At 45.4% G+C, this 22127-nt stretch overlaps 2 protein-coding genes across 7 annotated transcripts in view; both read left to right on the top strand.

The window, feature by feature from the left end:
• Nucleotides 1–4406, top strand: part of RAP1GAP2 (RAP1 GTPase activating protein 2) — a 186907-nt gene extending 182501 nt beyond the window's left edge. For all 6 annotated transcript variants that reach the window (XR_004347654.1, XM_032617539.1, XM_032617538.1 and 3 more), the window contains one exon: nucleotides 42–4406. The gene's annotated coding sequence lies outside the window, so the exon portion shown is untranslated. The remainder of the gene's footprint in view (nucleotides 1–41) is intronic.
• A 3157-nt stretch (nucleotides 4407–7563) lies between these two features.
• LOC116746236 (lethal(2) giant larvae protein homolog 1-like) lies at nucleotides 7564–9981 on the top strand. The gene is made up of 2 exons (XM_032617544.1): nucleotides 7564–8419; nucleotides 9328–9981. Exon 2 carries the CDS (start codon nucleotides 9440–9442, stop codon nucleotides 9854–9856), a length of 417 nt encoding a protein of 138 aa, XP_032473435.1. The 5' UTR covers nucleotides 7564–8419; nucleotides 9328–9439; the 3' UTR covers nucleotides 9857–9981.
• The last annotated feature ends 12146 nt before the right edge of the window (nucleotides 9982–22127 follow it).

Below are 22127 nucleotides of genomic sequence, written 5' to 3'. Positions count from 1 at the left end.
TACTATTTGGTCATCATCTCCCTTCTCCTTGTTTTTTCCAGGGAAGCCCGATTCTGTCTTGGAGAAGGCTCCTATTCCAGCAGTTTGGGGGTGCCGTCCACTACTCTGAGCGTCACAGGCCTGCTTCTCCACTGGCCACCTGCCCACCAGACCAGCTGTCTGTCCCAGTGTCCTGACCTGGCCACAGCCCTGCCCATCCCTGCCAGCGCCTCCCCCTGTCTGGACAAGGCCTCTTTCCTCCAGGCCCCCCTGCTCCTGACCGCCTGATGTGATGTGTGTCTGGGTCATTTGTCATCTTGTTTTGTCTGCAGGGGAGCGAGTTGGGCAAGGGGGGATCTGGGTACCAGTCAGAGTCCAGAGAAGTAGAGAGAGTGGTGAGGTGGGCAGCACCGTGTCCTGGACATGGCAGGAAGGAGGCTGTAGCCACAGCAAATGCATTTAATGGTGGCGGAGGGACCATTTTTCTAGGAACCCAGATTTGTAGCCATCCTCGAAGGTGTCCTGATAGAAGTCGGTTCTGCCGCTCCCACATGTCTGGAGCTCCCAAACATCTATTTCCTTCTGTGCTGGGAGTTTCTTATCCATCTGCTGACATCAGGCCCAGGTTGCCTCTGTCCCTGCTGCCTGTGTATCTTGAGCCACGAGGCTGGTTGAAGCTGAGACCCGGCTGCGGGTAAGCGGGGGCGGGCGCCGGGTTCTTCCTGGACGTCCTCATTTCCCACAGGCTCCTGATGTGGTGGCGGTGGGAGAAGCCATCAGTCTTTCCCTTGAAGGGGTGGGCAACGGGAGTGGGAAGGCATTCAGGAAGAGCCAGCAGCAAGTCCCGGGCACTTGGCCGAGGAAAGCCTCAGGGCCCAGGGCTAGGCCGGGATCCCGGTCTCTGCTGGTGGTGGAGGTTCGTGGGAGATGTAGAGAGTTACTTCAGCCCACCCACTTAGGCGGGAGCCTGAGAGAGGGGTAGGTGGGCCCCCTAAGAAACAGACCTGAGAAGTGGCCTCTACCCTCTGTTTGCTAATGGGGGTGCTCTGGGCAGGATCTGAAATGTGAGGGACAACTGGTCAGGTTGGTTGGGCCATGTGTGGGTGTAGATCTTAGGTGTGGGAAGGGGTGGTGTCCTTCTGCAGTTTATGTGCCTGGCCTCTGCGGGGGGCCCAGTGCTCTGGGGGGCTCTCTCCAGCTACCAAGCCCTTTGGTCCTAGCAGGGCTTGATCCCTCCACCCGCCCATCCCTAAGTCCTTCTCTTCCCCTCTCCTGCCACAAGGAGTCCGTAGGCATTTGTCACATCGGTGGGATTCCTGCAACCTGGGTCCCAGGTGGGTGCAGTTCAGGCACTGCCTGTGACTGGGCTGAGCCAGCTTGCTCTCTAAGAAGTGGCCCCTCCTCCCTTCTCACCCATCTGAGTCTGCAGTGCGGCAGGTCATTTCTGCTGACTGGCCGTGGTGGGGTTTAAGGCGAGGTATCCTCCAAGTTAAACAGAGTCTGAAGAGCAGACCCTTGCGGTGCTACAGCTCCAAGCGTGTATGGGACCTTAGTGACTCGGGGCTGCCAGGGTGACACGGGCTGGGCACCTGCTTTACTGAGCAGAGGACAAGGATTTCCAACCAAATGCTTTATTTGCATTGGGATCTGGGCCTATTCCCAAGGCAAGACATAGAAATGTTACGCTTGTTTTTGACTGATGTGACCATTTCCCTGTTGTTTTTGCTTTTAGAGCAAAACCTTGATCCTTCATCCCCGACTCACGTGGACTTTGTGGGATCCTATTTACAGGCTGGGTGGACCTCTTCCCTCATGCTAGAAATGTGTTTGCTTAAAGTACTAGTCCGGTAAGATTTATTCTAGTTAGAAGGTCAACAAATGTCTGTTTAGCTTTTATTAAAAATCCCTGTAGCGGCACCACTGCTAGGCCTGCAGATTCTGGAGGCGTTCTGTTGGCTGGGTTTCTGAAGGAACTTGAAAGGTCAAACTGCATTTCTTTAAAAACTGTTCCAGGTTCTGGCTCGCTTCTCTGGGTAGCTGGTATTTACAGCTGCCTGGTGGTTGTGCTGTGCTGTGTTTGTCGTGGTCTGGGGGTCCTCTGGGGTTTTCAGGTTGTCTCCATTCTGTCCGACTTGAGAACCTTACAGCCACCTTCCCCCACTGCTCTGGTTGCTCTCCCTGCAGGCCCCACCTCTTGGGAGGGCTTTGCCCCCTGCCTCTGAGCCAGTGGCCAGGATGGCTGGGTGTGTCCAGAGAAACTGAGAGGCGCAGGTTGGGCCCCCTAAGAAACAGACCTGAGAAGTGGCCTCTACCCTCTGTTTGCTAATGGGGATGCTCTGGGCAGGATCTGAAATGTCCCTCCCTCTGGGTCCTGCCTCACCACATCTAGAAAGTTCATTCTGGTCGTTCTGGCTTCCAGACCAGCCCCCGTGAAGTCCCAGGGCTGAGAGGCAGGGGGAGAACAAGGACAGGCCGGTCTCCCTTTGCCCCTCTGGACCATGGGACAGGCACCTTGCGTTCCTGGAGGCTGCTTTTCCATCCCCCTCTTGCATCTGCTTTGCTCCAAAATGTCTTTCCTTTTATTGCCCCATCCAGTCTTGGGGCTCCAGGGTTGCTCAAGGCCTCATCAGACCTTGTGACTAGACTCATCTTGATGGCGCTCTTGCTGGTATTTGAGGTGTTTCCTCATAGGAGAAGTGTTTCCTGGACGTAGCTCTGGCTCTGGGACCTGCCTGACTCACGGAAGAAACTATACTTTTCAGGCTCTGTCGGGCATCCATGTGCCTCTGCTGAGTTGATGCTTAAAAAACAGATGCAGAAAGAGCTAGAGAGAGAAGGTCTCAGCTAGAGTTTCTGTCTATGCTAATGAATGGAAATGGTGTTTTGTGAAAAATATTCTGTGGTTCAGCCTCGTCAGCTTCATCTCCATGTCCAAGCCTTCCGGGCCCCTTCTCAGCATCTAATCCAACCGTGTCACCTTCCAGATGGGAAACTTCAGCTCCAGTGAAGGGAAGACAACTTGCTTGAGGTCACATAGCCAGCTGGTGACAAAGCTGGGATGAGACACCACAAGCAGGGCCCTTTCTTTGGCACCACCTATGGAGTTGGTGGAACAAGTGACTGCATTTACTGCATTTGGAGAAAGCCAGTGAGCGGGTGCCTCGGCACTGGCTGGGAGGTGCCAGCAGCCAGCGGTGCTGGTGGGCCTCAGTCTCTGTTCTTTTCATCAGGAGGGACGTTCCCTGGGATTTTTTTAGGGAGAGCCGTGCGGTTTTGGCTGCGGCTTGGGCAAAGAAAACAAAGAGGGAAAGAGATTCCCAGGGACTGTTCCTCGGTGACATCAGTTCTTCAACCCTTGTGGTGACATCAGTTCTTCAACCCTTGTCTGTGATGGGAGTGGAGACCAGGGGAGAGATGCAGTTAACCAAACCTCGCTTTCCCCTTTTTAAGTTAAGGAGAAAAGTGGTAAAAGAAAAAACTCTTTGACTCTCCCTGATCCTTAAACAAAGGTGGTCAGTAAAAACCTAGGCTCAAGGGCCAAGAGCCGGTTTCATGTTCCTACCCTAACTGTTTAAGGTGCCAACTCAAACACTACCTTCATTCAACTCTGAGTCAACAGAGACAGGTCTGTTGCGGGGGAATGATCAGGGTTCAAGTAGATCTTATGGCTACCCGTGGCCAGCAGGGACTCCACAGTTCCTCCCCCAGACACCAGGTACCCCTCTCTCAGAGGCAGGGTGAGTCAGCAGTTCGCCAGGGCTGTCCCTGCAGGCTGGGGGCCCGGCTGGGACATTTTGCCAGCCTCTGATGGCTGTTTTGCCACCAGCTCCTTACCCACTGCCATCCCACAGCTCCCTCCTTTCAGCTTTGGGAGAAAGGAGACAACCCCCACTCAGGCCAAGGACAGAAGAGCCCTGCCTAGTGAGAGACTCTTGGGGGCAGGGGCACTGCCCTGTGCCTTATCAACCCCAGGGGGAGGCTGTTTGGCTGGAAGACTGGAATTTAAATGCCATCGTTTCTGCTTTTGTGACATTTCTGCTTGGAAGTGTCAGTCGCCCCTTCCCGCTCCTTAGCATGTGTGCCAGCTCTCCCCTGCCCCGGGCATTGTCTTTCCACACTCCAGCCTGGGTAGTGCTGTTGTTTAAGTGTGAAGAGATTCCTCTGTGTGCTAGAACCTGCAAAGTGTAGCTTGGAAATGATGATCTGTGTGATGATGACTTTTCTGTCTTTCCTCTTCGAGAGGAGGTGATTCATAGACCCCCCCGACTGCGTATGTAATGTAAATAGTGTACATTTAATTTATTGCTATGGTAGCACATTGTATTTGTTAATGTATAAAACAAATTCTAAAAGGTTGACAAATGTATATTTTGTTGCTTAAATGTGTCTTTGCAGAAATTGACAATAAATAGGATATTTTGTGTCCATCAGAGTTCAGACTTCTTTGCTTGGGATCCCAGGCCTGAGCATCGCCTTTCAGGTCACCAGAGGTTGAGTCCATTTTCCCATGGGCTGCATCTGGCCTGTAGATGTGTTTATCAAGAATCCTCCCCGCTCTGACCACCCACCCCCCCGCCCCCGCAGTCTTCATCCCCGATATCCAATGAAGTTGCCCTCGCCTCACCCTTGATAGCTAACCAAGTTCCTGTCAATAATTTTCCATCCAATTCCTCACCCTGCCATGGGCTAGAAATCCCCATTTGTGCCTGTTGTACTTGGAGTTGAGTTCAATCTCTCTCCTCTCTCACAGTAACCTCAAATAAAGTCTTCCTTGCCTTTTGAACTCTGGGGCAATTTTTCTTTGACAGGTATCTAACCTGCTCCCCTGCCCCAGCCCCTCTTTCTCATCTACAGGTCCACACCAGTGTTGGATGGGGGAAGAGGGAGGCAGAAGACAGGAATAAGACATTTATTAGGCAAAAGGCCTGTGAAAAAAAATGGGGAGGGAGCTGAAGAGCTGTCAGACTGCGATGCAGGTTTGACCCCGAGTGAAGGGGAGATGGGAGGAAGCAAGGTGGGGTGGAGGCATCTTTTGATGTCAGTTCATTTCTAAGAAAATTCTAAGCAAGATGATTGCGGAGTCCCCTAGCCAAAGTCACTCCCCAGAGGAGTCCTGCGTATCACAAGAATGAGTCTAAAATCACTACCCCTGCCACACCCAGGCACTGGGTGGGAGGAAGCCTGTGGGAAGTCTGGCTTTGGTGCCAACCATGGAACACAGCGATGGCTCTCAGAATGCAGCAGCTGGGACCGTTGGTCAATGATGCCCCCTGCAGCTGGAGACTGGAGAGGCACATTCTTGTGGTCACCATATAAACTCGCCCCAGTTTTGGCTGGTTACAATTTCCCCTTATTTGTGGATAGGGCCACCTTAGCACAGGGGATGGTTATAGCCTCCTTTCTCTTGGTTCTCTCTGCCTCTGTGTCTGATATAAATCCTCCGTTGGTTCCTTGTGCTTGGCAGGCATTCAAATGCTGCTGTTTCGTCATAAAGCCCAGGATGAGAGAAATCTACGTGCAGCCTTTGCTTAATGGTGTAAGAATTTCAAGCTCTGCTACCTCCTTGGTGTCCACTCAACTCTCAGCTTGGTCCCTTATCCTCACCGCCCACGCAGGTACCAATGTCTGCTGCTCTGTACCATAACCTAGCACTCTTTCTCTTCATTCAGCATTTACCTTCTCCTTTCTCCAGACCCTAGCAGTGACAGGTGGTCTTGGCAATGTTAAGACAATCACCGTGCTTTGACTCATTGGAGGATATGTTTGTAGGACCCTCAATCTTGTAGGAATAGAGAGGGACAAGCCAAATGCTCTCCTTTCATGGAGCCAGTCCCCCCGCCCCCGCCTTATATCGCCTGGGGAATGAAGTGGGGTGTTGGTTTTATTGCTGGTTCTAATGAAATGGTACCTCTCTGCAAGCCTGCAGGGGCTCCATGGCTGGCTCCAGCGATCCAATGGTTCTCTGAATTTGCAGTGTGGACTTGGTGGGTCACTGCTATGGCTGATTCAAGCATCTGCCCTCAAACATTTAATGGTACCCCTGTGCTGCCATGGCAGACGCTGTTTATGGGAACCAGAGTGAAGTTCCAGAGAGAAACTCTGAGACGTAGTTATGACACCTAAGGGCAGTGATCCTCCACAGGGTACCCCCAGTCTCCATTTCTTCAGGCAGAGATAATACCTGTTGGGAGGATCAGGGTGTGGAAAAACCCTGTAGAAGCTCATCCCCACTTCAGACCAGCTCCCTCTACTCTCAGAACAGAAAATTGCTCTCATCTGGGGATGGCTTCTTAGGCATTTTTGCTTTAGGGTTCATAAAAGTCATCTGGAGAGACTGTTAAGATGCAGACTTCAGGCAGCATTCCAGAGGTTAGAATTCGATTGGGCTGGGTGGGTCCCAGGAATCTGCATTTTTAATGAGCACATGAAGAATTCTGATGCAGTCTTTCACTTTGGGAACCACGGATCCAGTCTGTAGTCTCTATATATGTCCCTCTCCTATTACAATAGTCTCAGGCCCAGTGAGAAAGGGATAGGGAACAGTGAAGGTGTGAGGGGTTTGAGAGGTGCCAGTCCCCCACCTAAGGGGATTGTCATTATCATTATCACAAATGTGGGAGAAATGTCTGTCCCAGCAAGACACAAACTCTTACAGGAAAATGAAAGGGAATCACTAGAGAGAACAGAATAGAGAAAGATAAATGAAACATGAAACTTGTAAGGAAAAGCTTAACATGAAAATGCATCATGGCTGCATGAGTGACCAGGGCACCTTGTAATAAGAAACACTGGGAGAAAAGATGAGGTCACGCATGAAGCAGAGAGAAGGAATTTGGTGAAAAGAAAAAAAAAAAAAAATCAGATCCTAAGAATTAAAAATTAAAATACAGCTAGAGCCTCTTTCTCCCATCCAATACACATTATCAGATGAGAGATGTGATGTGAGACTTCAGAAACCCACTAGCAATCTAGGAACAAAACAGCTGCTGGAAAGGGCTGAAGACAGCACCCCTGGGTGACGTGTTCCCGGTCACTAAGGATGTTAGAGGCAAAGTAATCTAGTAACTTCAGTAGGTAAACAAAAGGATGTGGCTGATGAATGGACTCCATCAAGGGGGATAATAACACGAAACAGCCCGTATGAAAGAACGAGCAGAAACAAGCTGCCACATAAATGGCTCCACACGAAGACATACGGATGATTAGACAGACATAAGTGAGACTGTGTTACAGAAAAATGCAGACACTTTATGAGATAGACTGTGGAAAACGTGCTTGAATTATTAGATCGGATGAATTTTACGAATCACCTAAAAGACATTATATTAACATTTTTTTAAAATATAAGAGTAAGAGGGAAGTCTTCATAGCCTTGCTCTAAAATATCGGTAGGTTTTACAAGAACTTATCACTGATAAGGAATCTGAGGAAAAATCCAGGGAAAACAGACAACAGAGCCCAGATGAAATCCAGCTATGCCACTTAGTATAACAGTGAATGTAACGGAAAGGGATTTTAACTTGTTTAATTACAGAATTTTCTTTTTTTTTTTTGGCTGCACCGCGTGGCTTGCGGGATCTTAGCTCCCCGACCAGGGATCTAACCCAGGCCCACGGCAGTGAAAGCACCAAGTCATAACCACTGGACGGCTAGGGAATTCACTAGAATTTTCCACTAAGGAAGAGCGTTTCCAAAAACTAGAAAGGATAAATTTCCAGCAGATACTAAGAACTGGAATCTAGTACAAGGATTCAGCAATGATAAAATTATGATCTAAGATTTTAATTCAGTGACTCATGAATGCTAGCCCGTGTTGACTAGGATGACTCTGCGGGGCGTGAAGCCAGTTCAAACTAGTTTAAGCGGAACTTAAACTGGTTCAGCTTAACTAGATGGATGGTAGTTCCGAGCCACCTGCCTTTCTCCTCAGAGAGCTCTGTGTCTCTGGGTGAGCTGGAGGGCTGGGTATTGGCATGTCCTCATGGAGGGCCGTCTTTCTGTTTGACGCACACACTGATCACAAAGCATTTCTGTCGTGTTAGCGCTATCTGTGGAAGGAGGAGGACTCAGCCTCCGGCATTTCACCTCAGAGAGAGCTGTCTCCCCGTCTGAATAAGAGAGCTGGACATTTGTCTTTTCTTCACAGAGCTCTTTCTTCTGTCTGAAGAACGTGGCCGGCCATTTGGGATTTCTCCTCGTAAACAGGTGTCTCCTTCCTAAGGTGGAGTGTTGGCAATCTGGCATTTCTCCTCAGAGTGTGGTCTCTCTTTCTGAGGTGGAGAACCGGCCATCGGGTACTTTTTGTCACAGAGTTTTGTCTCTCTGTCTGAAAAAGGCAGATGGCCATCAGGAATTTCGCCTCCCAGTGCGCTGTGTTTGTTTGAAGAAGAAGCCTGGCTCTCCAGCACTTCACCTCCTAGAGACCGTCTCCGACTGGATGGTAGGTCAGAGTTTCCTGTTTTTCTCCTCAGAGAGCTCTCTTTCTCTGTATGAGCCGAGCGCTAGCCTTCGGGCATTTCTCCTCAGAGTGTGTTGTTTCTGTCTGAGTTGGAGACCCCGCTGTCAGGCACTTCTCATCTCAGAGCTCTTTCTCTGTCAGGAAAAGTGAACTGCTTGCCCCGAATGTCTCCTCACAGGGCGCTGTGTCTGACTGAAATGAGGTCAGAGTCCGCGCCATTCTTTTTCCAGCGCACTCTTTTTTGGTCTGAGGTGGAGCCCAGGTAGCTTGCATTTCTCTCCCTCCAGCGCTGTCTCTCTGTCGGAGGTGGAGTTCTCACCGCTCAGACTGTCTCCTCATAGAGCTCTGTCTCTCTGTTAAAAGAGGAGGGTCGACTTCCCGCGATTTCTTTGCACAGGACACCGTCTCTGTGTCGGAGGAGGAGGCCAGCGCTTTGCCGTTTCTCCTCCTAGCCAGCTGTCTCTCTGGAAAAGAGTGCCTGCTGGCCACCCAGCATTTCTCCTCACAGGGGGTTTTCTCTCTGTCTGAAAGAGGGAGCCGGCCGGCTAGCATTTCTCTTCATAGAGCGCCCTCTCTGTCTTTGAGGGCCGACACTCAGGCATATCACCTCACAGAGCACTGTTTCTCTTTCTGAAATAGAAGGCTGGCGTTTGTCATTTCTCCTCATCGTGCTCTGTAAAGCAACAATACTCCAATAAAAATTAAAAAATAAAAAAATAAAGTGGGTCAACCCTTCGGCACTGCTCCTCATGGAGCTCTGTCACTGTGGAGGCCAAGAAGGCCTGGGCATCCGGCATAATCTCCTCAGGAAGCTCTCTCCCTCTCTCTCTTTCAAGCGGAGTGCCGGCCACCTGGCATTTCTCCTCATAGTGCGCTGTGTTTATTTCTAGGTGCTGGGCTGTCCGTGGGGGCATTTCTCTTCCTGGAGGGCTGTCTTTCTGGTTCTGCGTGCGCTCGGCAAGCTCTCAGGCCTCACTCGGCAAAGCCTTGGAGCGTAGGCGCATGCGTCGGCTCCAGGTTCGGCTTCCGCGGGACCTGGCGCAGGCGCGGAACACGCAGGGCGGTCAGGCTGTGCTCATCGCGTCCGAGGAGCCGTCTGAGGTGTTCACGCTGCCGAAGATGAGCGCCAAGACCAAGTTCAAGCTGACGGCCCACAAGGGCTGCTGCGTGTGCAAGGTGGTCCTGGCCACGTTTGCCAGCGTGGCCTGCGACGACTACACCGCGGCCTGCCTGGCCTGCCTCACCAACCTGGGCGACGTCCTAGTTTTCCCGGCACCGGATGCTTGCAGCGCGCACAGCTTCTCCAGTGCCCGGGGCCTGCGGTGCGCGACGGCCAGCAGCACCCAGTGGCCAGTGGCTTCTCCCAGCGACAGCCTCTTCTTGAACTTGCTGGTTCGTCCCCTCCAGAGTTTGCTGTGAAGTCTGAAACTGGCACCCTCTACGTGGAGGGCAAGGAGAGACCGAAGAAAGAGGCAGACCACTCCAGATTGGTAGGTGCAGGTTTAATAAGCAAGGGAACTTACCCCCGAGGTTTATCTTGGGTGGCCGCGAGAGAAGTAGATCTTTGCACCTGCCTGGCGGAACCTTAAAAGTGTATACAGGGGGCTTCCCTGGTGGCGCAGTGGTTGAGAGCCCGCCTGCCGATGCAGGGGACACGGGTTCGTGCCCCGGTCCGGGAAGATCCCACATGCCGCGGAGCGGCTGGGCCCGTGAGCCATGGCCGCTGAGCCTGCGCGTCCGGAGCCTGTGCTCCGCAACGGGAGAGGCCCACGTACCGCAAAAAAAAAGAAGAAAGTGTATACAGAGGTCCTAACTCGGTTCAGTCACGTACAGCCAGACCTCTCAGCTACACATTACTATCTCAAGGCCGTGTACCTGAGGCAGCTTATAGCAGGGAAGGCAGCAGGAGCGGAGGGTGAGGAACCTCAGATTTCCTTGGTCCAGCTCTTGGGTCTGCCAGTGGTTAGGTCACCTCGGTGGCCTCCTCCATCTCCCCTCTCCTGCCTCCCCCAGTGCCAGGTGGTTTATAGCCTTGTGCCTCCAGTGAAACACTTCCCTGAGAACAGAGGGTGGGTTTCCAGCAAGTTCTGCTGGTGTGGGACCATGGTGACTCCTTTTCTTTTTCCATCGAGTGACCCAAGGCCAACAGGCTCTGGGTCTCAGGCCTAGGGGGAGCCCCTTCCTCAGGCACTAGATCTCTGCCCCAGGGGTGGTGGCTGCTCCTTACTTCTGCTATTCCTGTATTCTTCAGCGTTCTCTTCACTTCCCAGCAGTCAATCCCTCATTACTCCAACCCCGTTATAGTTAATAATTCTTTTTGTTAAACTTTCCTTATTCAGGCTACTATGTGGTTTCTCTCTCCTGATTGGACCCAGATGGATAGACCAGGTTTCTTATTTTCTCTGCTAAAAACCTTTCCATAGCACACAAGCCCACATCACTCTCATTAAAGAGTCAGTCCAGGGCCAGTATTTAGTTCTATTCAGAGTCCCATGAGGGAGAATCTGATTGGCCCAAGAAGGTCAGGTGATAACCTCCTAGTCCAATCAACTAAAGCCAGGGGATTGGGGCATGTGGCCACCACAAAGAGCAGTTAAAGGGTCGTTAGGACCTGGGCAGGTTCCCAGCAGGTGTCTACTACAGAACCCTGTTTATTAAAGATAAATGAGTGTATGGAAACCTGGGACATGCTGATAACCTAAAAGTACCTGGCCATTTAATGAATGTGGAAAAATTAATAATGATGCTGGAGAAATATTGATACTGTACATGTTCTTACTGACCTTTTTCCTACTGCCTTTAAAAAACAGCTTTATTAAGGTATAATTGACAAATAAAAATTGTAGTATATACTTAAGGTATACAACTCAATGTTTTAATATATGTGTATATTGTGAAATGATCACCACAGTCAAGCTAATTAACATTTTTGTGGCCTCACATAGTTACCATTTCCTCCTCCGCCCCCTCCTCTTCCTCCTTCTCCCCCTGCTCTTCCACCACCTCCTCCTTCTCTTCCTTCTTCTTTCTCTCCTTCTTCTTCTTGGTGAGAATACTTAAGATCCACTCTTAGCAAATTTCAAATACACAATACAGCACTGTTAACTATATTACTATACTGTACCTTAGATCTCCAGAAGTTATTCAAGCTTCGTACCATTTGACAAATATCACCTCATTCACTAACCCTCTCCCTACCATCTGGCAACCACCATTATATCCCTGCTTCTGTGAGTTTGAATATTTTATTTTATTGAAGTATAGTTGATTTACAGTATTTTATTAGTTTCAGGTATACAACATATTGATTTGATATTTTTGTAGATTATACTCCATATAAAGTTATTATAAAATATTGGCTATATTCCCTGTGCTGTGCAATATATCCTTGTAGCTTATGTATTTTATACATAGTAGTTTATGGCATTTAATCCCCTACCCCTTCCCTCTCCCCACTGGTTTGTTCTCTATATCTGTGAGTCTGCTTCTTTTTGTTTCATTCATTCATTTGCTTTATTTTTTTTAGATTCTACATATAAGTGAAAACATACAGTATTTGACTTTCTTTGACTTATTCTACTAAGTGTAATACCTTGCAGGTCCATCCATGTTGTTGCAAATGACAAAATTTCATTCTTTTTTATGGCTGAGTAATATTCCATCATATATATGTGAATATATATATGTATATCTCATATCTTCTTTATCTATTGATCTGTTGATAAACACTTAAGTTGCTTCCATATCTTGGCTATTGCACATAATGCTGCTATGAACATTGGGGTACATGTATCTCTTTGAATTAGTGTTTTTGTTTTCCTTGGATATACATCCAGGCGTGGAATTGTTGGATCATATGTTAGTTCTATTTTTAGTTTTTTAAGGAAACTCCAGAGTCTTTTCCATAATGGCTGCACCAATTTACATTCCGACCAACAGTGTGCTAGGGTTTGCTTTTCTCCACATCCTCACCAGCATTTGTTATTTGTAATCTTTTTGATGATAGCCATTCTGAGAGGTGTGAGGTGATAATCTCATTGTGGTTTTTATTTGCATCTCTCTGATAATTAGTGATGTTGAGCATCTTTTCAAGTGCCTGTTGGCTATCTTCTTTGGAAAAATGTCTATTCAGGTCTTCTGCCCGTTTTTTAAATGGGCTTTTTTTTAAATTGAGTTGTATGAACTGTGTATATATTTTGGATATTAACCTCTTATCAGTCATAAGATTTGCAAATATTTTCTCCCATTCAGTAGGTTGTCTTTTCATTTTGTCACTGGTTTCCTTTGCTGTGCAAAAGCTTTTAAGTTTAATTAGGTCCCATTTGTTTATTTTTGCTTTTGTTTCCTTTGCCTTAGGAGACAGATCCAAAAAAAATATTGCTATGATTTATGTCAAAGAGTGTTCTGCCTGTGTTTTCTTCTAGGAGTTTTATGGTTTCCGGTCTTTCATTTATGTCTTTAATCCATTTTGAGTTTATTTTTGTATTAGTTGTGAGGAAATGTTTTAATTTCATTCTTTTACATGAATTTGACTATTTTAGATTCCACATGCAAGTGAGATCATGCAGTATTTTTTCTGCGTCTGGCTTATTTCCGTTAGTATAATGTCTTCCAGGTTCATCCATGTTGTTGCAAATGGCAGGATTTCCTTCTTTTTTCAAAAGCCTTAATAATATTGCATTTTATATATATACCACATTCTCTTTATCCATTCATCTATTCATGGCCATTTATTGTGAATAATGCTGTAGTAAACATGGGAGCGCAGATATCTCTTCAATATTCCGATTTCAGTTCCTCTGGTGATATACCCAGAAATGAGATTGCTGGATCATATAGCAGTTCTATTTTTAATTTTTAAGGAAACTTCATACCGTTTTCCATAATGGCTCTATCAGTTTATATTTCCAACAACTGTGGATAAAATTGGACCCTTATTTCACACCACATAAAAAATCAATTCAAGGGCTTCCCTGGTGGCGCAGTGGTTGAGTGTCTGCCTACCGATGCAGGGGACACGGGTTCGTGCCCCGGTCCGGGAAGATCCCACATGCCGCGGAGCGGCTGGGCCCGTGAGCCATGGCCGCTGAGCCTGCACGTCTGGAGCCTGTGCTCCGCAACGGGAGAGGCCGCAACAGTGAGAGGCCCACGTACCTCAAAAAAAAAAAAAAAAAAAAAAATCAATTCAAAATGGATTAGACTTAAATGTAACACCTGAAACCTTAAAAACTAATCTAAGAAAACACAGGGAAAAGGCAACAATTATTTTGGATATGACAGTAAAAGCATAGGCAACAGAAGCAAACAAGTGGGATTACATCAAACTAAAAAGCTGCACAGCAAAGGAAACAATCAACACAGCAAACAGGGAACCTATCGATGGGTTTTGTGAGCCACGTACCTGATATGATGTAATGTCCAAAATGTATAAGGAATTTGTACAACTTAATAGCAGAAACCCAAATAGCCCAATTACAAAATGGGCAAAGGGACCTGAACAAACATTTCTCAGATGAATAGTTACAAATGGCCGATAGGTACAAGAAAAAGTGCTCAACATGACTAATCATCAGGGAAATGCAAATCAAAACCACAGTGACTTGGCACCTCACACCTGTTAGGATGACTCTTATCATAAAGCAAAAGATTACAAGTGTTGGCAGGAATGTGGAGAACGGGGAACCCTCCCACTGACTTCTAATACTACTACTCTACCCCATTATTTAAATGGTTGTATAGTATTCCATTTTATGTATGTTTGAATGATTATTTAACCAGTCTTTTGCAACTGCAAGCAGTGCTACAAGGAATATTCTTCTACATAAGCCTTTGTGTTTACAGGCAAGTATATCTACAGGATAAATGCCTGAAGTATTATTGTAACAAGGGGAATGTGCATTTTGCATTTTGATCGGTTCTGCCAAGCTGCCCTTAACACAGCCTACATTAATTTACTACTCTACAAGAATGTATGAAACTACCTTATTTCCTTCACTATCAATAAACTTCTATACTTTTGCCTTTCTGATAGGTGAACTATAATATTTTATAGTTTGAATTTACATTTTCCAAAACTCATGAGTGTGATTGAACATCTTCCCTATGTTTAGAAGGTATTTGCATTTCTTTTTCTGTGAATTGTTAATGCCCTTTGTCATTTTCTCTTGGGTTGTTGGTCCTTTTCATTCTGGTTTGATTTTTTAACATTAAGGAAATTAGTCCTTTGGCATTCATGTTGGCAGTGTTCCTTCAGTTTGTTCTCATCTTTTGGCTCCTTTTATGCTGTGCAAAGTTAAAGTTTTTTAAGTTTAGTCAAATTTATCAGTTCTATCAGCTAGGAATATATTCAGCTACAGGAAATAAAAAGCCAACTAACAATGGCTTGAAAAGATGGGAGAATATTTGTTACCTGTGGCATGCAGGGAAAAATTAGGGCATCAGTGGAAGACTGCATTGTCTAGAACACAATGGGTTATTCTGATTCTATCGGATTTATTTTACAACTTTGTAAGTTTTAGATAACTGATAGCAAAACAAAATAATTCTAGTCTATAGACATACAAATGAATTATGCCCAGTAGAGGGATAACTCTCCTCTACTGTCCCCCTCAATGGAAAAACCAGTTTGTTTGTACATTTCAATATTCCTCATCTAAATATGTATCTGTTCTTTGGACTGTAACACCTTGGCAGTGTTAAAATCTTTAACACAAGTTCATTTTTATAATATATGAAAGCCATGATTTTACCTTACTTTGAAAATTATCTTTTAGCAAATACGAAGTCTGAAGGTAGGCAGTTTAGGGGCTCAGTGATGCCATCAGGGAACCAGGGTTTCGCCATTTTTTTCTGCCTCACTATCGTTTTTTTAAAAATTAATTAATTTTATTTTTGGCTGCGTTGGGTCTTCGTTGCTGGGCGTGGGCTTTCTCTAGTTGCGGCGAGCAGGGGCTACTCTTTGTTGTGGTGCGCGGGCTTCTCATTGTGGTGGCTTCTCTTGTGGAGCACGGGCTCTAGGCGCGTGGGCTTCAATAGTTGTGGCTCACAGGCTCAGTAGTTGTGGTGCACAGGCTTAGTTGCTCCGCGGCATGTGGGATCTTCCCCGACCAGGGATCGAACCCGTGTCCTCTGCATTGGCAGGCGGATTCTTAACCACTGTGCCACCAGGGAAGTCCCGGCAATCACTTTTAACTCCTTAAGCATTTAACCCCCCTGGTTGTTCCTGCCATATTGTTTGATGATATCCTTATATTGATATTTATTGATCAATTTTAGTATATTTAGTGTCTTTCTCTAAGGACAGAATCAAGTAGTTCTCTTAACCCTCCTTCCCTCTTTCATCAGTATTTTCAGTTATGTGAGCAATCAAGGTGTACTAGTCATTATAATGATATAAATTTTGCTCACTATAAAGTAGAATTTCATTTTCTTTCTTATACAGCTTTATGTTTGTCCCCAGAGAGAATAGTTACCTCAGTTGTAACTTACCTACTTTCTCATATACAGTCTCATTGCTTTCTTGAAGTCCTACTGAGTTTACTTTTTTCCTGGCAAAAAGCTTTGTCTTTTTGCTCCAATTTGTCCTGGTTGCTTTCTAGGTTTACCTGTACAACCATTATACTGGGATTTCTGTTTTGCTGCTCTCCTGGGTTAAACCTGTGCTTTTCTGGATCCCATGAACTCCTTGTTCTTGATTTAACCCTTGATTTTGCTGGGGCTGGTACCTCCAGGAGCTTCTTAAGAAAGAATGGAGACAACCTTTTTGAGTCCTTTCATATCTGAAAATGTCTCTATTCTGCCTGTACACTAGATTACCATTTTGACTGGAAATTCTGGATTGTAAATATTTATTTCCACAGAAATTTGAAGGCATTACTCCACTGTCTTCTAGCAATCAGAATAACCATTCTGATTCTTGAGCTTTTACAGTTGATTATATTTCTTTTCTTGAAGAGTTTATGATCTTCATATACAATTGATGTGAAATTTCTTTTTTTTTTTTTTTTTTGGCTGCGCCATGTGGCACATGGGAACTTAGTTGCCCGACTAGGGATCGAACCTGTGCCCCCTGCATTGGGATCACAGAGTCTTATCCACTGCGCCAGCAGGAAAGTCCCCTACACTAACCTCTTATTGTTATTAATAGTTTCAATTGACTCTTTTTATGTTTCCAAGTATACATTTATCTCCATATAACAAAAATTTTGTCTCCCCTTTTCTGGTGAATGGGATCTTCTTTTCCTCCACAACATCTTTTAAGTCTTTGATGCTAGAATATAGGAAAGCCATAGCCTTCTTTCATTTCTTTCCCTATTTCTTTCTGTATACCCGTACATAACACATTCTGCACACAAATATATCTTTCTTCCAAATACCGTACTGAGTTCTTTAGTTTTTAGTGGATTTTTCAGGTTTTTCAGCTATAAATCATTTTACCTGACATACTGATAGTTTCTTTCTTACTTTTTTCTTTCCAGTTAACTGCCCTGCCCCCTCTAAAGTCTTATAGCTTGGTCAGGCTCTCCAAAACTTTAAATGAAATTGATGAGAGTAGGGGTATTAATATCTGTCTCGACTTTAACAGGAATTCTTCTGGTGTATCACACAGTCTGAGATTCATTGTGGTCTTCCGAGTCTTTATTAAATTAAGGTTTCTTTGAATACCTAGTTTACTGAGAATTTTTTAAACTCAGTAATCGATGTTAAATTTATCAGTGCCTTTGTTCGTTTAACGATCTGACTGTTGTCATTGTGCATTGTTTAAAAAAAATGTAATCCTGGACTTAATCTGCTCGTATTTTATTTAGAAATTTTGAATCAAACGCCTTCACAAAGGAGAGAGCCCGGGCAGTGGGAGCGGGCGCCTGGTGCTCGTGGGAAAGAATTACTTAGTTTTAAGGAAGAATAAGAGGGTCCGGGACTGTTTGCTCTCCAGTGGACCGGGAGGGTCAACAGGGACATCCTTTCTTCTGAGCTTGGAGAACACTACGAAGGTAGGAAGCAGATTTTAAGTTTCTAATAATGACGCTGAGATCTCTGCCAGACCGCCACTGGATGGCGCGCGCAACCAGCGGAACCAGCGGGCGTCGCTCCGCGGCGTTTGGGGGAGGATAATTAGAGCGCTCCTCCGAGCTTCTCATTAGCTAGTTCTGCAGGAGTCCCGCCTTTCCGGTCCCCTCATTGGCTGTCGGCCCAGAAGGGGCCTGCGTCTTTGGTCAGCCCCTCCTGGGGTCTTGAAAGGGGTGAAGGACCGACCGAGAGGTCCGGATTTACAAGGACCTATCAACCAGGGCCTCCCGTTGGTCAATCAAACAGGAGGCCCTCCCCCGCAAGACTTCCCATTGGCTTCTGCCCCGCGCCTGTCGCTTTGGCTTTGGAGTGGCTGAGGTTCTCCTTAGCACTTTAGCCGGGCTTCCTTGGCGGAGCCGATGCACTTCGGATGGATTTTATCCCTCTTTGGTGCTGTTAGCCTTAGACCCGCGGCACACAGGGATGGACGAGCTTCGGGAGACAGCTGGAACTGGGACGGAGTTAGGGGGCTGATCAGTGCCTCCCTCAGTAGAAAACGGCTGGAGCGGGGGAAGCGATGTCTTTCCTATGGGCTAGAGATCTGGAGTATGGGGTAGAGTCCTGAATGGGGAAGGAGATCATTGTGGGCAGCTCCTACCCTTTCCTGCCAGAGCTGGGAAGGCGTGTTCCTTCACTTGTGTCTATCCCTAATAAACACACTACACTCCAAACTCCATCTCAGCAGCTGCTTCTGGAGAACGCAACCTGTGACACTGCCTTGATGGCATCATCGCTCACCACTCTTAATTATTTCAGACTGCCTAAAACTCTGCTTATACCGTGCTGTTTAAAGTTCCTGTGCTTTTATTCATACCATTCCCTTTGCCTGTTTTCCTTCTTACTTTCTTTTTTTATCAACATGATTCCTTCTTCCTGTCCTTCCAGACCCAGCTCAGGGGATATCTCCTCCTTGGCTTCTGTCCCTTGGTTTGGTTTGCCTATCTATGCTCTCCCACCTCCCTGTGTTACAGGATACTACTTACCTGGTGGGTGCAGTATGAGGTGTGTCTTGGACTCTAGAGCAAGAAGGGACCCAGGACTGCCTGACAGGGTGATTGTGGTTCTGCAGTGAGAGCAGCAATAGTGTAACTCCTTTGGGTCAGGTAGCAGTGAGGGGGTTATTTGCCTGCAGGTGGGAGGGACAAAGTATGGAAGGTCAGGTTGGAGACAGAGAAGTGCCCTGAGTTGCTAGTGAAATCTGGGGAAAACAAGGAACACTCATACCCAGAGGAACCAGCTGCTGCAGTCCCTTATCCTGGTAAAAATTCTTATTTAGACCTAACTCTTACTGAAAACAGTGCAGAATGCAGGCCTCCATTTTAACTTCACCCTCACCCAAGCCAGTGATATACAGAGACAAAGGATAGTTAAATAGGGAATCTCAGCTACAAACAGAAGTGCATACATCAGGAATCACCAGCTATTTCAAAAACATAAAATCATGAAAGTGTGATGATGAATAGAGAACTAAACAAAAGGAAGAACTTACACCCAAGGAAATAGACAAAACTGAGGAAGAACAAGACCTCCAGATAATTATGAGTATCTTCAGAGAAATATTGCAGGGTAGCAATCCATGAAACAAGGACAGTTGTGTAAAAGAACCAGTTGGAGTTCTTGCAAATGAAAAATGTAATTGTTAAAATAAAAAAATTGAATAAATGTTCCAAGTAGCAGAATGTTCAGATCTAACATCTGAAGTGAGGTAAAAGGTCAGCCTGATGATTTTTCCTAAGTCATGGCACATAGGGATAAGGAGATGTGAAATATGAAAGGTTCGAGGGCAGGGAGTTCACTTCCAGCTATGACTTTGGGTCAGAGGGTGGAAACTTCCCAGGTTCCATTCAGGTCTTTTATTTTTCATGCACAGGAAGTCCAGTTCTACTTCCCACTGAGATGAGTCCTCTGACTTCAACTCCTGGCTTGATGGGAGGTAAAATCCCAAACCCCTAAGCTTCCCAGTAGTCCCAGAGGCCACCAGTTCAACTCCTTACTGCTAAGGGTTCACTTTTCCACCTCTGGTATCTGATCATTTTTCCTTCTAGTCTTTCAAAAGACTATTTTTAAATTAAAAATATATCATCCAGATCTTCTTTGTGTTTAGAGATAAAATACATGTGTTTCCCACATTTTGATCAAACCCAATGACAAATCATACTTTCAGATCATTTAAAAATTAAAAAAATTAGGAATAATTTCAAGCATACACTAGAATATGGTGAATAATTTTAGATGCATATGTACTCTCTACAAAAATTATATTATTTTAAAAAATTATATTATTTTGTTACCTTATTGTGTCACTTCTCTCTCAAAAAAAATTTAAAATGTTATAAATACCACTAAAACACCATCCCAGTTCCTTTCTCAAAGGAACCATTTTCCTGAATTTGATGTGAATCATTTTCATGTATGTTTGTATTTTAGGACAACATATCTCAAACTTTTGGTTTCAGGATACATTTACATTCTTAAAATTTTGAAGACCCCCAAGAGCTTTGGTTTTTGTGATTTGTAAACGTATTTATTAATTAAATAAAAAACCAATAATGTGCCTTTTATATGTTATCATAAGAAGGATTTTATTATTTTTTTAATAGATCTTTATTGGAGTATAATTGCTTCACAATACTGCATTAGTTTCTGTTGTACAACAAAGTGAACCAGCCATATGCATACATATATCTCCATATCCCCTTCCTCTTGAGCCTCCCTCCTGCCCTCCCTATCCCACCTCTCTAGGTCATTGCAAAGCACTGAGGTGATCTCCCTGTGCTATGCTGCTGCTTCCCACTAGCTATTTTACATTCAGTAGTGTATATATGTCGATGCTATTCTCACTTCACCACAGCTTCCCCCTCCCCGCTCCACCGTGTCCTCAAGTCCATTCTCTATGTCTATGTCTTTATTCCCACCCTGCCACAAGGTTCATCAGTTCCTTTATTATTTTAAGATTCCATAGATATGCGTTAGCATATGGTATTTGTTTTTCTCCTTCTGACTTACTTCACTCTGTATGGCAGACTCTAGGTCCATCCACTTCACTACAAATAACTTAATTTTGTTTCTTTTTATGGCTGAGTAATATTCCATTGTATATATGTGCCACATCTTCTTTATCCATTCATCTGTTGATGGACACTTAGGTTGCTTCCATGTCCTGGCTATTGTGAATAGAGCTGCAATGAACATTTTGGTACATGACTCTTTTTGAATTCTGGTTTTCTCAGGGTATATGCCCAGTAGTGGGATTGCTGGGTCGTATGGTAGTTCTACTTTTAGTTTTTTAAGGAACCTCCATACTGTTCTCCATAGTGGCTGTATCAATTTACATTCCCACCAACAGTGCAAGAGGGTTCCCTTTTCTCCACACCCTCTCCAGCATTTATTGTTTCTAGATTTTTTGATGATGGCCATTCTGACCAGTGTGAGATGATATCTCATTGTAGTTTTGATTTGCATTTCTCTAATGGTTAATGATGTTGAACATTCTTCCATGTGTTTGTTGGCAGTCTGTATATCTTCTTTGGAGAAATGTCTACTTAGGTCTTCTGCCCATTTTTGGATTGGGTTGTTTTTTTGATATTGAGCTGCATGAGCTGCTTGTAAATTTTGGAGGTTAATCCTTTGTCAGTTGCTTCATTTGCAAATATTTTCTCCCATTCTGAGGGTTGTCTTTTCGTCTTGTTTATGGTTTCCTTCAATCATTCTTGAAGTCCAAAAAAGCATTAATCATTTTTAAGACTGCTGAATTTGCCTGCATTAAAATTTAAAATCTCTACTCATCATAGATGAGAAATTTGTAACTTTTTTAAAGTGAAAAGACAGTTACAAATTAAAAGAGATTGGCATCATACAGAGCTATCCTGGAGTATCCAAAATATATCCCAAACTTCTACAATCAATTAAAAACAAATACAAGGGGGCTTCCCTGGTGGCACAGTGGTTGACAGTCCGCCTGCCGATGCAGGGGACACAGGTTCGTGCCCCGGTCTGGGAAGATCCCACATGCTGCGGAGCGGCTAGGCCCGTGAGCCATGGCTGCTGAGCCTGCGCGTCCAGAGACAGGTATATAAAAATATAAGTAAAAATATAAGTAATTTTTAATTTTGTCATGAGGTAACAAGGAATCTAGTCTTGAGAATGTAATAGAATATCAATGTATTAGACAAGATCATTGCACAAATTGGGGCTAGAAACTACTCAGGATATAGGACAAAAATCAGAGATGTAGAGACTTGGTTGCACTATTATTTACAATGGTGATAAATTGGAAACTAAATACCCAGTGGTTAAGTGAATGTTGGCAAATGCAAATGATAGATAATAGAAAGTTATTATAAAATTTTTTTTTTTTTTTTTTTTTGCAGTACACGGGCCTCTCACTGTTGTGGCCTCTCCCGTTGTGGGGCACAGGCTCCAGACGCGCAGGCTCAGCAGCCATGGCTCACGGGCCCAGCCGCTCCGTGGCATGTGGGATCTTCCCGGACTGGGGCACGAACCCGTGTCCCCTGCATCGGCAGGCGGACTCTCAACCACTGCGCCACCAGGGAAGCCCTGTACTTTTTAAAGTTAATTAATTATTTATTTATTTGGTTGCACCGGGTCTTAGTTGCGGCAC

This window comes from Phocoena sinus, chromosome 20, assembly GCF_008692025.1.
Source record: "Phocoena sinus isolate mPhoSin1 chromosome 20, mPhoSin1.pri, whole genome shotgun sequence".
Classification (NCBI taxonomy): domain Eukaryota; kingdom Metazoa; phylum Chordata; class Mammalia; order Artiodactyla; family Phocoenidae; genus Phocoena; species Phocoena sinus.
This window is presented reverse-complemented; position numbering and strand designations above follow the sequence as displayed.